At 51.4% G+C, this 15,802-nt stretch overlaps 1 protein-coding gene across 3 annotated transcripts in view; it reads left to right on the forward strand.

Moving 5' to 3' along the window:
* CDH22 (cadherin 22) overlaps nucleotides 1-15,802 on the forward strand; it is a 134,952-nt gene that overhangs the window by 45,349 nt on the left and 73,801 nt on the right. For all 3 annotated transcript variants that reach the window (XM_063634246.1, XM_063634247.1, XM_055266030.2), the window contains exon 2: nucleotides 11,503-12,168. In XM_063634246.1, the coding sequence (XP_063490316.1) occupies nucleotides 11,902-12,168 (267 nt within the window). In that variant the 5' untranslated portion in view covers nucleotides 11,503-11,901. The remainder of the gene's footprint in view (nucleotides 1-11,502; nucleotides 12,169-15,802) is intronic.

The following is a 15,802-nucleotide window of genomic DNA, read 5'->3' on the forward strand; positions in this document are numbered from 1 at the left end:
GAAGAGCAGTCTGAGGGATGGGGTGCAGCAGTAACCAGGCAACCCCATCATGTGTCCTCCCTTTCATCCATTCATCCATCCATCCACACATCCCTTCATGGATTCACTCACACATTCAGTAGTGCAAACTCTGAGCACAGCACTGAAGTGTGAGCTGAATGACAGAGAGCAAGAATGAACCACCCACAGCCAGTGAGCAGAGTGCTGAGGCCAGGACAAAGAAGAACCTGGTTCTGAGACACAGGCTCAGATAAGTGTGAGCTCCCCAGGGTCAGGGGAGGAGGCTGAGAGACCGCATGGAGGAGAGGGCAGTGGGGCTGGGCGCTGAACATTGAGTCAGAGCTGGATGTGGGACAGCAAGGGAGAAGGGCGTTGTTGGCAGAGGTGACAGCAGGAGCAAAGGCCCAGAGGCAGGAATGTCATGAACAGCAGGTGGTTCCATCTGCCCAGGGAGAAAAGAGGCAGTGGCAAGATGAAGAGTAGGCAGGTCCCAATCAGGCAGGGCGTTGAGTGGGCCACGTGGGTAGTGGCTAAAGGTACAGGCTTTGGAGCTGGCAGATCAGAGTTCAAATCCAGACTCCACAACATATCAGTTGTGTGACCTTGGGCCCATCACATAAACTCTTTGTGTCTCAGTTTTCTTATCTGAAAAATGGAGGCAAATAACAGTATCTACCTCAAAAGGCTGTGTGTGGAGTCATTGAGCATGAAAAACATTTTGTTACTCTAAACAGTAATGAATGAACGCTAGCCTGAGTCTGGGTTTATCTTAAAGGGGAAAGGGAGTAAGGAAGGTTTGGAACAGGAGAACCATCCAGACTGAGCTGGGCTTCATGAAGACATGTGCGGCAGCATGTTCGGCATATAGCCTGGGGCGGGGGGCAAGACTGGGGGCCCCAGGTCAGCCTTTGCAGATGAGGTGACCTTGTATATGGGGTGCATAAGACCCCAGCTCTGATCATCCCCTCTCCCCTGACCTTCCACCTTTGCCTTCCTGGGTGATGTTCTCCTACCAAGCCCAGAAGCTTTAGCATATCCTGCCCCCACTCCACTACCCCCCGACACAAACACACAAATACACTCAGAGATGCAAACATCCTCCATCCCAACACTACATGTGCATCACTCCCAGGCCCCAGAAACAGATCTTGGGCTCAGCACACAAAGAGCAGACCCCCATTTAGTCTCTCGCTCCACACTTATTGAGCACCTTAGTATGTGTAGGGAGCTGTCCTTGGTGCCGGGATGTGGTGCCTGTGTATGCCGCCCCTGCACACATCAGTGATGCACATGCATGCGTGTGTTCGGCCACACACATGCTCATGTGAGTTGCAGGCATGCTAAGGCAGTTAACTGGTTGCCTCCATTTGTGGCTCCATCGTGCCTTATACCTAGGGGTAGGAGGCAATGAGAGGTGAGCAGAGATAAAGTGGCTCTTCCCAGCACCCCTCCATGCCTCAATAGCTCCTGCATTACACCGGGAGCTATTCTGGCCCAAAAGGAGAGCACTGAGCTGGTAGAAATAATTTTCCCCCAGGGAGAAGATGGCAGCCAAGCACAGAGAGCTCTGGGCTCAGGATCCAGCAGGCACAGTGCCCTTGGGACTCAGTGGGGGCAGACAGGAGCCAGACTGTCAGGCACCGCTCCCACTGGCAGCCCTGGAAGCCAGGCAGGCATGGAGAGAGGACACACACAAGCCAGGTGTGCCAGGAGGAGGGAGTGAGTGAGTGAGTGAAGGAATGAACAGATGAATGAGCTGCCTCTTCCTGAACTACCCTTTCCCCCAGCCTGAGTCTGGCGCTGGAACAGGAAGCAACTCCCATACCCTGTGCAACTTTTCACTCTTCTTGACTCAGGCTGCACTATAGGCCTGATTAGCACAGTTGTTAAATAAATACATGAGTGAATAAATAAATGGCTGAGTGGATGGAGGATCTCTAAACTCTCCTTGCCTGGCCAGGATACTTTGTGCATAATAGGGTCCAGTAGTATTTGTCCAGGGACCAGAAATAATAATAACAACACTAGTCATTCTGATGACATTCACTAACATTTATTGCCAAACACCACAGATTCCTTCACATGCCTCATCTCATTTACTCCTTATGTTGGCCCTGGGAGGTAAATACTATTATCCCCATTTTTCAGATGAGAAAACTAAGGCTCAGAGAAATGAAGCAAATTACCAAGGTCACACATACAGTAAAATAATGGAACTAGAACTCAAACTCTGGTCTGACTTTGGATCTCATGCTCTTAGGTCCCCTGAATGTTAAAAGGATTATCAAGAATTTGGGGGAGGAGGCAGGGGTGCAGAAGCCTCAGGCAGCTCCACAAAATCTGTTCTACTTTGTTCTGTCTGGAGGTCGCTCTGTGCAGCCCCTCTTCTTGGTCTTGGCAGAGTGAGAGGACAGAAATCCCATGACAGGTAGGATAAGAATACCTTCCCCTGTCCCCAGGGGGAAAACCAGATGACAAGGGAGAGGCTGGAGCCACCAAGCTGGCAGTCATACAGCCTTGGCAGTGACGGTGCCAGGGCATTGAGAAATCAAGAAAGGACATGCTGGCCATCCAGCCAGACTCCGGAAGTGCAGGCAGCAGCAGTGATGCCCACAGCTGGCAACTCCCCAGTGAGAGGGAAGGTCATATTGCCCAACCAGCCTCTGAAGTCTGTCTGGAGGAAGCCTACCCTGAGTCCCTCCCAGGCCCCAGTTCTGTACTTAGCTCTGCCAGGTATGTGTGTGGGAATGGGGAAAGGGATGGAAGGAGTAGGTGTGGTCTTTGTCCTTCGGAAGTTTGCCATTGCAGCTGACAGCAAACCCCAAAGGAAGACCCAGCCAGACAGGCCTGAGGGAGTTCAGAGAAAAGAGAAAGAGAGTCTGGAGGAAGTGGAGGCCGGAAGTGGATTCAAGACCCAGAGTGGCTTAATTCAGTAGTTCCACAACATCTTCAAGGACACAGATTGTTCTGTCTTTTCTTAGTAGGCCTCTTTGGCCTCTTGGTGTTGTTCCCTTCATCAACCAAAAGTGGCTGCTATTGCACCAGCCATCACCTATTTCCACATGCAGAAAACAAAAAGGTCCTCCTTAAGGCATCTCTTTTTTAAGAATAATAAAAATTTCCCAGAAGCTCACAGAAGATATATTTTTATATTTCACTGACCAGAATTGCGTCACATAATACTTTCTAAATCAATTACTGGTGGGGAGAGGAGTCTGGGTCCTATTGGTTTAGACTAGTCACTATTAACAGAGGAGGGGCTGAGCACATGGCCAAGCTGAAGGCGAATATTGAAATGAAATTGAAACAAGAAAGAAGGATGGGGGACGAATTGGCTGTTTGCAGCCAGCCATGTCCTTTGTATTTCCCATAACTCTTTTTTTCTCATTTCGTTTTTGTTCTTTTCTCTTTTGATAACTTTGGTACCAACCATCACTCTTTTTATACGCCATAAAACCCAGCCAGACTACACTATTCACTGTATCCCATTCATGTCCTAGGTTTCCTTTGCTCATGCTTGTTCTTCCAGTAATTTCCTACTTCATCTCCCTATGTTCAAATCCTCCTCACCTTTCAAGGATCAGCTCCAATGCCCCCCTCCTCCAGGCAGCCCTCCATGGTTACCCGAGGAGATAGGAGCTCTTCCTCTGAGCCTTCACATCTGTGCATGAGTTTCCTATACTTTCCATTTTCCAGGTTTTATTTTTTGTTGTGGGATTTTTTGTCTGAGTTTAAAAAACATTGGTCTCTCCTGCTCATCTGCGAGCATGTGCATTTAATTTGCAGAGCACCTACAGGTGGTGTAGCACATAGTAAGTCTTCACTAGATTTTGGTTCACTGATAAATGAGCAACTGCCAGGGATTTCTCTCATTAGAATCTGGTAATTTGGCCACAAACCTGTTAAGGCTTATTTGTGAAACTTGCCAGGGACCCAGCACAGAACTTGGTACCTAGTAGTTCAGTAAGTGTTCATTGAATGGATAATTGAGAAAATGGTACACGTGAGGTGCACTATAAATGCTGAATGGCTGTTGCCACCCTCTAGATGGTGAGCTCTTTGGGAGAATTATGTCTTTAGGTTTCCATCATCCCAAGAGTACCTAACGGTCTGTCTGGCTCATTAGGGAATGTTCTGTAAGAGTTTGTGGAATGAATGAATTAAGGAATGGATGTCTCTACCCTAGGCTGTGACTGCCTTGAGAGCAGGGACCACATCTGGCCTATTTCCAGGGCTGAGAAGAGTCAAGTACACGTAGTGTGGCTGTAATGTGTATGGAAATGCTTCATCGCTATTGGTAAATAGCCGCTGTCCCAAACTCCCTGAAGACCACCCAACGCTGTCACCCTAGCCCCTACCGCAGGGATCTCCTGGACCTCCCCTGTCCTTGGCCCCTGGGACCCTGCAGTCAGTGTTGTTGGTGTCTATGCTGCCTCAAGTTGTTAATATTTCTCGCATCGTGCCTGCCTCCTCTGTGTGTCCCGCAGAGTGACAGACCCTCAACAGGACCCAGAGCACAGCAGGTGCTCGGTGACCGCCAGAGACTGGAGCTGTGGGACTCTTCCTGAGGCTGCTGGGGAGCTGGGAGGCAGGGGGTACACCCAGGGTTGGGGCTGCTCTCCTCTTTCCATACCCACTAGAGAAACCCAGCCCTATGCAGGAGCAGCAAGGACCTGCCAGGTCACGGAAGCCTGGGCAAGGACAGAGACTCACCTGTCCTGCTAGGGGGCTTAGGGCCCACAGGGGTCCCAGGCAAATGGTGGTGGCTCCATCACAGTCTGGGCACATGGGGATGAGTCTGGCTGGGCTTTGCGGCAGGAGAGATGGGAATAGTAGAGGAGGGGGTACAGGGAGAAGAGGGCTCTTCTGGCCCTCCCCACACAGCTGAAGCTGCCCTGGTGGCATTGTGTGGATGCTGATTTGTGTCCTGAGTCTTGGTCTTGAGCCATCTCTACTGGGATGAGGTTGGGGGGCAGGGGCAGGCAAATGAACCTTCACAAATCCTAAGAGGGGCCGTCGCCCACCCACGCATGTCCCCACCTTCCCTCCTCCCAGTTCTCTTGAACCTGTTCCAGTCATGCGTGTGCGCCCACTACTCCACCAAATCGCTGCCAGCAAGGTCACTAATGACCTCCCCCCCACTAACTCCAATGGTCAAGTCAAAGTCCACATCTGACCTATCAGTAGGATCACATGATTTATCATCCAGACTGGGGGAACATTATTAACAGTTATGCCATGGAGCTGTCCCAGGCAAAGTTGGACAGACACTCACCCCGCAATGGCCGCATTCGGCACAGTTCACCACTCCCTCCCTACAGCACTTTCTTCTGTTGGCTCGCAGGATGTCTCCCTTTTCCTCCCCTTCCCTCTGTCAGTCTCTTGCTGTTTCCTCCTCATCTCCTGGATCACTCTAGCTGTGGTCCCCCAGCATTTAGTCCCCAGATCTCTTCTCCATCAACAGTCACTCCCTGGTGCTCTCACCCAGTCTCAGCTTTACATGCCACTTAAATTCCCAAATTGCTACCTGCAGCAGGACCTCACCCCTGAACTCCTGGCCATAGGCACAGGAGCCTGCTCCGCATCTCTGCTTTATGCCTAACAGGCATTTGGGGTGTAACCTGTCCAAAAACTGATTGTAACACATCAAGGTCAGTTCCTGATCACCCCCCAAATCTGCTCTTCCTGCTGTCTTCAGCTCCGAATGAAAGGAAACGCCATCATTGCCGCTGCCCAGGCTAAGGGCATGGTCACACTCAGTTGCTGTCTTCCCTTGAACCCCATTTCTGGTCCATCAACATATTCTGTGGCCCAGCCTCACTTTTCAGCATCTCCACTGCTCCCCCTTGATCAAAGCCCCTGACTAGTCCTCTGCTGGATTATTGAAATATTCCCATAGGCTCCTCCCAACCCCAGCTTCTACCTATCTTAACACAGTAGCCAGCCAGCATGACTTGTTTTTTTTTTTCTTGAGACAAGGCCTCACTGTCACCCAGGCTGGTGTGATTATGTCTCATTGCAGCCTCAACCTCCCCAAGCTCAGGTGATCCTTCCACCTCAGACTCCCGAGTAGCTGGGACTACAGTCACATGCCAGCACACCCAGCTAATTTTTCTATTTTTTTGTAGAGACAGGGTTTTGCCATGTTCCCCAGGCTGGTCTTGAACTCCTGGGCTCAAATGATCCAGCTGCCTCAGCCTCCCAAAGTGCTAGGATTACAGGTATGAGCCACCGTGCCTGGCCTTTTTTTTTTTTTTTCTTTTAGAGACAGGGTCTCACTCTGTTGCCCAGACTGGAGTGTTAATGGTGTGATCATAGCTCACTACAGCCTTGAACTTCTGGGCTCAAACAATCCTTCTGCTTCAGTCTCCGAAGTAGCTGGGACTACAGGCACATGCCACCATTCCTGGCTAATTTTTTTAAATAGTTTTTTGTAGAGACAGGATCTTGATATGTTGCCCAGGCTTCTCTTGAACCCCTGGCCTCAAGGAATCTTCCTGCCTCAGCCTCCCAAAGTGCTGAGATTACAGGCATGAACCACTGCACCCAGCCCGGAATGATCTTTTAAAACATAAGTCAGATCATGTCACTCTTCTGCTCAAACCCTCTTAGGGGTCTCATCTCACTCACAGTAAAAACCCAAGAGAGCCTGTAGGCTCTGACTCCACCTCCACACTCTCTGACCTCATCTGCTGCTCCTTCCCCTGCACTCACCCCACTTCAGCAACACGAGACCCCCTGATGTTCCTCCTTCCCACTAGACACGTGCTGCTGACCTCAGGGTCTTTGCACCTGCTGTTGCCTCAGCTTGAAACCCTCTTCTCCCAGCTTTGTGCACAACCCCTCTGTCCCTCACTTCAGATCTCTGTTTAAATCTCATCTTAATGACAAGGCCTTCCCTGGCTACCCTGTATAAATGAGCATTTGTAATAATGACGATAGATGGATAAACAGCAAATCCCACCATCCCCAGAACTTCCTGCCCCTTACTCCACTTTGCTTTCTCCACTGCACTTCCCATTGTCTGACACGTTATTTGTTTATTGGCTGTGCCCCCACCTGGCAAGGATTCTACCTGTTTCTTTTTGCTGTGCCTAGAACAACACAGAGTGGAAACTCATAAATATTTGTGAAATGAAGGAATGCACATCAGATCGTCATGCACACTCAGTCACATATGTGACTGCAGACACATGTTCGCATGCACACAGAAACCATAGGCATATACAAAGACCCATGGGCAGATGGACAGATTATAGGAGGTGAGGCTGAAGTGTGGACAGGGCAGAGCCAGCATTAATTGAGCCAGGCCTGGGCTCAGTTTTTAATTCCATTTGGGATTAAACAGCTCTGTGCAGTAGGCTGAGACCTGAGGACCAGGGAAGGCCACCAACATGCCCCAGGTCTCATGGGAGGCGGTCCCAGGAGAGCTGAATGCAGCTGCAGGACTCCACAGCTGCCTCCCTGGACCGATTTTGAATGCCAGGACAGGGTCCTGTAGTCACCATCCATTCAGGAAAAGCAGCTGGAGCAGGAAAAGGAAGAAGGAAGGAAGGGAGGGAAGAGGCCGACATGTCTGTGGCTAGCAGGGCTGTGCAGAGCAGTGAAGAGTTGGCAGGCTGCCAGGGCATCTAGCCAAGATGCCTGAGGGAGGATCTGTAGGCTGAGGTATGAAGGGCCAGGAGGGGGAGGGAGAGGTGAGGATGGGAGGGCCAGGGCACCACCCTCAAACAATAGTACAGATTGTGCCCTCACAAGCGGGGAACAGGCTTGCCCTGCCAGTTGTCACTCCGACACTGGGTTGCATTCACCTAGAAGTGCATTTTTTCCCATTCCCCAGAAATGCCTTATGCCTGGGGAGTCCAAGTCCCACGTTTGAGGCACTGCTTTGTCATGAGGTATGCTTGGTATAGTCCTCTTGGGCTCTACTTTCCCCCTCTGTAAAGTGGGGATCTTAGCCGGGCATGGTGGCTCACACCTGTAATCCCAGCACTTTGGGAGGCCGAGGTGGGTGGATCACCTGAGGTCAGGAGTTCAAGAACAGCCTGCGAAATCCCATCTCTACTAAAAATTTAAAAATTAGCCAGGTGTGGTGGCATGCACCTGTAATCCCAGCTACTTCAGAGGCTGAGGCAAGAGAACTGCTTAAGCCAGGGAGGCGGAGGTCGCAGTGAGCCGAAATCATGCCACTGCACTCCAGCCTGGGTGACAGAAAGAAATTCCATCTCAAAAATAAATAAATAAAAAATTTAAAATACATAAAGTAGGGATCTGACTCCAGGCCTTTGCCTTGGACAGCCCTTCTACAACAAGAGTGCCTTCTCCTCCCCAACACCCCAAATTCCACATGTCCAGATGCATCCTACACTTTAGCTGCAAATGCCATCTCAGCTCATTCCAACCTCTGGACCTTTGCACATGCTGTTCCCTCTGTGTGGAACTATTTTGTGCACAGCACTCCTTGTCATCCTTCCAGACTCGGCCCAATGCCACCTCCTCTGAGAGGCCCTCCCTCCCTGATACCGTATCTTTAACAACGCACTCACTCCATTCCTTCCATCATTCTCTCTCCACTTCCTCCTTCTTTACTTTTCTTCTCAATGTTTACCACTCCCTGAAATTATATTGTAGATTAATTCCTCTATTATCTGTGTCCCCCACCAGAAGGTCAGTTCCACGAGGGCCAGGACTTCAATTTTTTTTTTCTTTTTTTTTTTTTTGGAGATGGAGTTTCACTTTGTTACCCAGGCTGGAGGGCAGTGGCATGGTCTTTGCTCACTACAACCTCCATCTCCCAGGTTCAAGCGATTTTCCTGTCTGAGTCTCCCGAGTAGCTGGGATTACAGGCACCCACGACCACGCCTGGCTAATTTTTGTATTTTTAGTAGAGATGGGGTTTCACCATGTTGACCTGGCTGGTCTCGAACTCCTGACCTAAAGTGATCCACCTGCCTCGGCCTCCCAAAATGCTGGGATTACAGGCGCAAGCCACCTCACTCGGCCAGTACTTCATTTTTTTATTGCTATGTCCCCAGTGCCCAGCACATGGACTAGCATAAGAGAGGTGCTGGTAAACATTTGTGGAAAGAGTGAAGGAATAACCAGAAGAAATGCATCTCTTTGCTGATAGATCGCTGAATAACTGATTGCATCTTGCTGTCTTAAACAGAAAGCGATTGTTAACGTATGTTCAATAAATGAATGAGTGAAAGGATAAAACGCTGTTCTGTCTCCCTGCTTGTAGCAGACCCTCATGTTTGGTGACTGAATGAATGGATCTCAGTGCCCCCCATCCTTGTAAAAGGTGTTAGAAACAAAGAAATAAAGGAAAGGAGGGAAGGAGAGTAACAGCTTGGTGCCCGCAAACACTGACAGATCTCCCCTTGACATGCTGCTCCATCAACCTCCACAGCCCTCTCCAGAAGTGACAGCAGCCTCCCTCCAAATTCTCTCTCCCTTCAGCCTCTCCCCTCCTCTGTATCCCTGCAGGGCTGTGATGGGCCCTGGAGCTGCTTGTTGGAGTTGGGGGAACAGTTCCCATGGTGCACACAGGGAAGCCATACGCTCCAGGAAATGAAGGCTTTGGAGTGGCACCTCCTCCTCACCCATAACTCCAGCCTCATTACAACCAGCCCAGGTCATAATGCAGGGAATCAAAGCCGGATCCCTGGAGGCAGCAGCGGTATGTTCACAGCAGGATCATGGGTCCTCCTGACCCCATGAGTTCAGGCTTGGACCTATAGGGAAAGAGGGAACAGCGTGTTCCAGACCCCTCCCTCCATCCCTTCCTATGGAATGTGGACATTTTCTCACTCTCATTGCCCAGAACTACAGCTTAACCCCCTCACCATCACCCTCACCTTCCAGCGATGACTCCCCACCCTGAAACTCCTTCCATAAAGATTTTCTGGAGCAGATTCTAGAAAAAAAAGCACTGGGGAATTAGGCATCTGCAAAATAGGCATAAGACAACTTTCAGAGTTGTGATTCCCGTGAGTTAAAGGGATGGGCATTGCCAACTGTGATGCTGGGTTGAAGAAGGCGGTCTGCATTTCTTCCTCCCTAGAGTCAGGCCACTTCCTTTGTTCTCAGGAAGATCTGGCTAGGGCCGGGTCAGCCCCCTACCCCGACCCACACACACCATCTGCCCAAACACACACCCCTGTTCACAATCTAACTCCCCTAACTGGCCAGACCACTCAGCCACCATGCACACTCCTCTGCCTGAAATGCCCATCCCTTTCTTCCCATCTGCTCAGATGATGCCTCCTCCAAGAAGTAACCCTGGTTGTCTCCCGCCTACCTTCCCTTTCCAAACACCCGCGCTCAGTCCCTTCCCTGAGCTCCACAGGTCTCAGGTTGTCCACACACAGACACTTATAGCCCTGATCATATGCCACCTAGCATTTAGGTTGTTATAAGAAGGGTTTCACCTTCCACCCCACTAAACTGTGAGCTTATTTACCTTGCCCCTGGCAACTGGCCAAACCTAGCACAAAGTTGAAGCTTGGTGAAACTGAACTGTTGAACTGAGCTGGACTGGGTTCAGGAGAAGGAGAAGTGGGGATTTAGCCCCTCACCTCCACGCACTCCTCTCTGTGCCTGAAATTCCTCCATTAAGTAGCATCGCTGTCCCCTGTAAACACCCACATTAAGCCATTATTCATCTTGTGGCTTGAGTAGGCGTTAGTCCCTCAGATCCTTTCCTGCTGAAAGCAGGATCTGATAGAGAGAGGGGAAGAGAGATGGATGGCTCTGGGGATGGCAGGCTGGTCCAGGAGTGGGGAGGAAAGGTGTCTCTCGGACTCTGGGAAATAAATGTTTTCTGGGGGAATGTGGAGGCACCAGAGGCAAGCTCAGAGGGGTTGCGACCCTGCCCGCAGTCACTGGGGGTGTCTCCAAGCCAGGCCCTCTGGGATTCAGGTGCTCTATCCCTAGAAGCTGGTGTGGGGTAGGAGCACATCAGAGGGCCTTCCCTTGATGCCTGTTTCAGATGGAATGACCTGTCTGTGCTGCGATGGATAGGAAGGCAGGCATATTTGGTGGTGGGCTGGGTGCTGGACTTCTGTGCACCGAGGAGGCCTGGGTCTTGGGAGCTCTTGAAGATGCCTTCTAGAAGCACCTGGGGTGGGGGATTTCTGGGGGCTGGGCAGGGCTGGAGAGATTGTCAGCCAGGTCAGGGGCGCCGCCTACTAGGGTCTCTGCTTGTGTGGGCATGAGGGCTGAGCTGGGCAGGGGCTGTGAGAAAGGCGCAGGAGATTGGGAGAGCAGGGGCATATGATGCCAGGTGAAGGGAGAGGCTGCGGTGTGCGGGAGAGGGCGCCTACTAGACTACGGGCTCCAAGAAGAGGGGACCACTGTGAGTTGCTATGATGCCTGTCCCACCCTGCACAGTACCAGGCACACAGTAGGTGTTTAATTAGTATCTACAAGAGGAAAGAGACTCGACTTGCCCTCCCCCTACACAGAAGCCCCTCTAATGTTTTCTTGTTTCCCTTGCAGGCTCCTGATGGAAGGGGAAGACCCCTAGTCCTGGCAGGATCTGCCAGCCCCATCCTGCATCCTCTCTGCGCAGGAACCATGGTGCTTCCCCGACTCTGGAGCTGTCCAGGTGCTGCCTGGTGATCCGCACGCCACGCGGCGAGGGGGGCGCGGGCGGGCACCCCGGGGGCTGTCCATGCCCCGGATGCGGCCGCGCCCCCTCCCCCTCCAGCCGGGTACCCCCGCGGCTGGGCGGCGTTCAGGGCCGCGGGCCCGTGCGGGTGCCCCGTCGGGGGCGACATCCCGGCGGCCGCGCTGAGGCCACCATGTGACACGGCGCCGCATCGTTGTGCGACCAAGCAGCGGCGCCCTGGTGCCTGCCGTCCATGCTCCTGGGCCCCGGCCCCGCGCAGGCCAAGCATGAGGCCGAGGCCCGAAGGTAGGGGGCTCCGGGCGGGAGTCGCGCTGTCCCCCGCGCTACTGCTGCTGCTGCTGCTGCTGCTGCTGCTGCCGCCGCCTCCGACGCTGCTGGTGCGCCTGTGGGCAGCGGGCACGCCCTCGCCGTCGGCGCCCGGAGCTCGGCAGGACGGCGCGCTGGGAGCTGGCCGCGTCAAACGCGGCTGGGTGTGGAACCAGTTCTTCGTGGTGGAGGAGTACACGGGCACGGAGCCCCTGTATGTGGGCAAGGTAAACTGGGGCCCCACTCCAACTCCAGATCCCAGGACCCTGGGGACACCCACTGGTAGATACAAGAAACCCTTGTTCACCTGCCCTTTTAAATCCACGTTTCATGTGCCTCTTTTGCTCCCTGACCAAGGACTGATAAGGGGATCCACAGCCCCGCTCCCACTCCACCCCATGCCCTCCTCTCCTTCCCCTCCCTTTTGCAACTTAGAGAGAGCCCAGCAGGCAATCCCAGCCCATGCTGTAGCCAGATGCATGTGGGATTTAGGAACGACTTTGCAAATCTGATCATCTCACACACATACTCTAGCCACTCCACTCTGCTTAAAATTCTTCAGCAGCTCCCTATGCACTTGGGGACTAGCCCAAATTCTATCCATTGACTACAAAGATCTGGCTCCTCCTCCAGCCTCATCTCCTGCCACACTCTGAGTTTCAGCCTCACTGCCCTTCTGTTGCTCTTCTGAAAGTCAGTCAATGCCCCCTGCACACTCCTGCCACTGCCCCTTTGCCTAAGTTGTTTCTCCCGCTGAACTGTTCTTTCCTGCTCCTTCCACTGATGACTTGACACTCACACTACAGCTCCAGTGCCCCTTTCTCAGAGAAACCCTTCTTGCTCACACCAGGCTAGGACAGATCTGCTGTCACATCCCCCCTGAGGTCCCAGCATCTCTCCTTCATAACACTTTAATTATGCATGTGTTCGTTTGATTGTGCAATTAATGTGTGTCTTTCCTATTAGACCATGTTTGTTTGGCTCGCCATGAAATCCCCAGTGCCTAGCACAGACATTGCTTGCAAACGGTTTATTAAGGGAATGAATGAATGAATGAATGAATGAATGAATGAAACTATTTTCTCAAACTCTCTGAGTAAATGCTGGTAAATCTGGCTGAAGATCTGTGCCATAGGCGTATAAGGAGCTGAGAAGGACTTTTATTCATCCATTCAATTCCTGAGCCCCTTGTGGGGCCCATGTGTGATGCTGGGGAGAAAAGGTGAGTGAGATCCAGCCTCTGCCACTTTGAGGATCCCCAGAGTGGCAGAGGCACCCTGGTGCATAAAAAGCTTCATGAGTCAGCACCAGGCACTGAGTAGGCAATCATTAAGTAGTGTATTTTGTCTGGCTTCATGGAGGAGAAAACACCTGAACTGGGTTTTGACATACGTGTAGAAGTTCATCTGGCTGGTAGGAAAGAGGACGTAATCTAATCAAAGACTTGGACATCTGAAAGTAGCTGGTTTGCTCAGAGCCTTGTCAGCAGTTGAGGTGTTGAAGTGGAGGGTGATTGTAGGGCATGAAAGTGGAGTGGTGCCCCAGGACAGTATCTGGCTTTTGTTAAGGCCAATTAGCTTTCCAGGAAGTCTTGGTCAGCAATGTGGGTGGGGAAAGAAAACTCCAGAGCTTCCTGTGTGCTTAAATGAGTCCGGGAACGGGGAGGCAGTTCTGAGGCTCAGAGATCGGGATCCTTGACAAGGAGAGAAGGAAAGTCTAGATGTAAACCTTTGGGTTTGCCTTGCAGGAAGCTCAGATTTTCTCTGGTCTAGACACAGTAATCCCTGGCCCAAAGCTACTTTCCCCTCCATACATGTGGCTGAATGAATGAGTGAATGAATGATTCCCACAATTAAGCTGAGCCAGGATTTGACAGACAGAGCTCAGACAGGTTCAAGGCCTTGCTCAGGATCATCCAGCAACCTAGTGGCACGGCCTAGGACTCCTGACTCTGAGACAGGTGTGGGGGATGGTGGCGCTGGTAGAATGGGGTGAGGGCTGGGGATGGAGTGACCAAGCCTGCTATATGATAGGTAGTAGCCAGTGGTGAAATAGCTAAGAATGAAGGCTTTGGAGGCAGACATACCTGAGTTTGAGGCCTGGTTCTGCCAATCCCTTCACTGTGTGACCTTGAACAAGTTACTTTACCGCCCCAACACACAGTCTCTTCATCTGTAAAAACAGGGGCTCAGAGAGCCGGCTTCCTAAGGTTGTTGAAGATTAAAGAAGAAAGCAGAGCCCATAAAGTGTTCAGCCTGCGGCTTGTTTGTTTGTTGTTGCTGTTTTTTATTATTCCCATATAAAGTACTTAACCCTTAAACTGCAAGGTAGAAATCATCATTCCCTTTTGTAGATAAAGAAATGAAAGTAACAGAGGGCAAAGTCATAGAGTGGGCGAGTGGCATGGCCAAGAGTTGAACCTGTGTGAGTTAAAGTGTTTGTTGTTGTTGTTGTTGGTTTTGTTTTTGTTTTTTGAGACAGAGTCTTGCTGTGTTGCCCAGGCTGGAGTGCAGTGACACGATCTCGGTTCACGGCAACCTCCGCGGCCAGGTTCAAGCGATTCTCCTGCCTCAGCTTCCCAAGTAGCTGGGATTATACCATGCCCAGCTAATTTTTGTATTTTTAGTAGAGATGAGGTTTCATCATGTTGGCCAGTCTGGCTTTGAACTCCTGACCTCAAGTGATCCACCTGCCTCGGCCTCCCAAAGTGCTGGGATTACAGACGTGAGCCACCGCACCTGGCCCCCTGAGTTGAAGTTTTTAAGCCCCCAAAAAAGAGAGAGAAGAGGTCAATCCCAGCCTGATTTTCCAGACCCCTCAGAGACTCCCAGACCTGGGAAAAGGCCTTTAGTCCAGGAAAACCCTGGAGACAGGGAAGGACTGATGCATCTGCCTAAATGTCAGGGAAGGTGGTCATCTCAGGCACTTCAGCCCTGCTGTCCATCCAGCAGCTGGGGCTCTGCAAAAGCCTCGCCAGCCACCCACATCCTGAAAAGATGAGAAAACCGGCTGCTGACTCATGCTTTCATCTGCCCCTACCTAGCCTTTATCACCTCAACAGCGTGAGCTGACCCCACCCCCATCTCGTGGAACCACAGTCTATAAGCAGGGGAGGGCCCTGTAGCTCCCTTCATTACAAGGAGGGGAAACTGAGGCCCAGAGGCAGAGAAGATCGTGCCAAGGCTACACAGCAACATAGCTGCAGAACCAACCCAAGAAACCAGGTGTCCTAACACAATCTCCGTGCTCACTTCAAGAGCCTCATATTAAGCAGCTGCCAGGAGCCAAGCACTGTGCTGGGCCCAGGGCCCTTTCTGTTTCCCCCAGCAACCTCTCTCCACATTGCCACTGCTGTTGTGACTTGTCACCCTCCTCCTCTATCACCTTCACCCAGAGCCCCTGCCCTGCTCTCTTACTCTCAGGGCCACCTCCAGAAAAACACTCCATCCAGGGAGGGAGAAGAAGTTTCCATCTCTGAGCAAATATTTGCCCAATGTACACTTTCTTATGAGAAGTGGCATTGTGTGTGGTTAAAGGCCACCTGGAGCTGTACCCCGTGGGCTCAAATCCCAGCTCGGCTGCTTATGATCTTCCTGACTTTGGGCACATTACAGTTGTCCCTCAGTATCTCTCGATGGGGGACTGGTTCCAGGACCTCCCATGGATACCAAAACCCAATATAAAATAGCATAGCGTCTGCATAGAACCTATGCACATCCTCCCATATGCTTTAAATCATCTCTAGAGTATTGATAATACCTAATACAGTATAAATACTATGCAAGTATAGTATAGTTGTTATACTATATTGTTTAGAGAATGACAAGAAAAACATCTGTACATATTCAGTACAGACCCAAT

Source organism: Symphalangus syndactylus, chromosome 24 (assembly GCF_028878055.3).
Source record: "Symphalangus syndactylus isolate Jambi chromosome 24, NHGRI_mSymSyn1-v2.1_pri, whole genome shotgun sequence".
Taxonomy (NCBI): Eukaryota; Metazoa; Chordata; class Mammalia; order Primates; family Hylobatidae; genus Symphalangus; species Symphalangus syndactylus.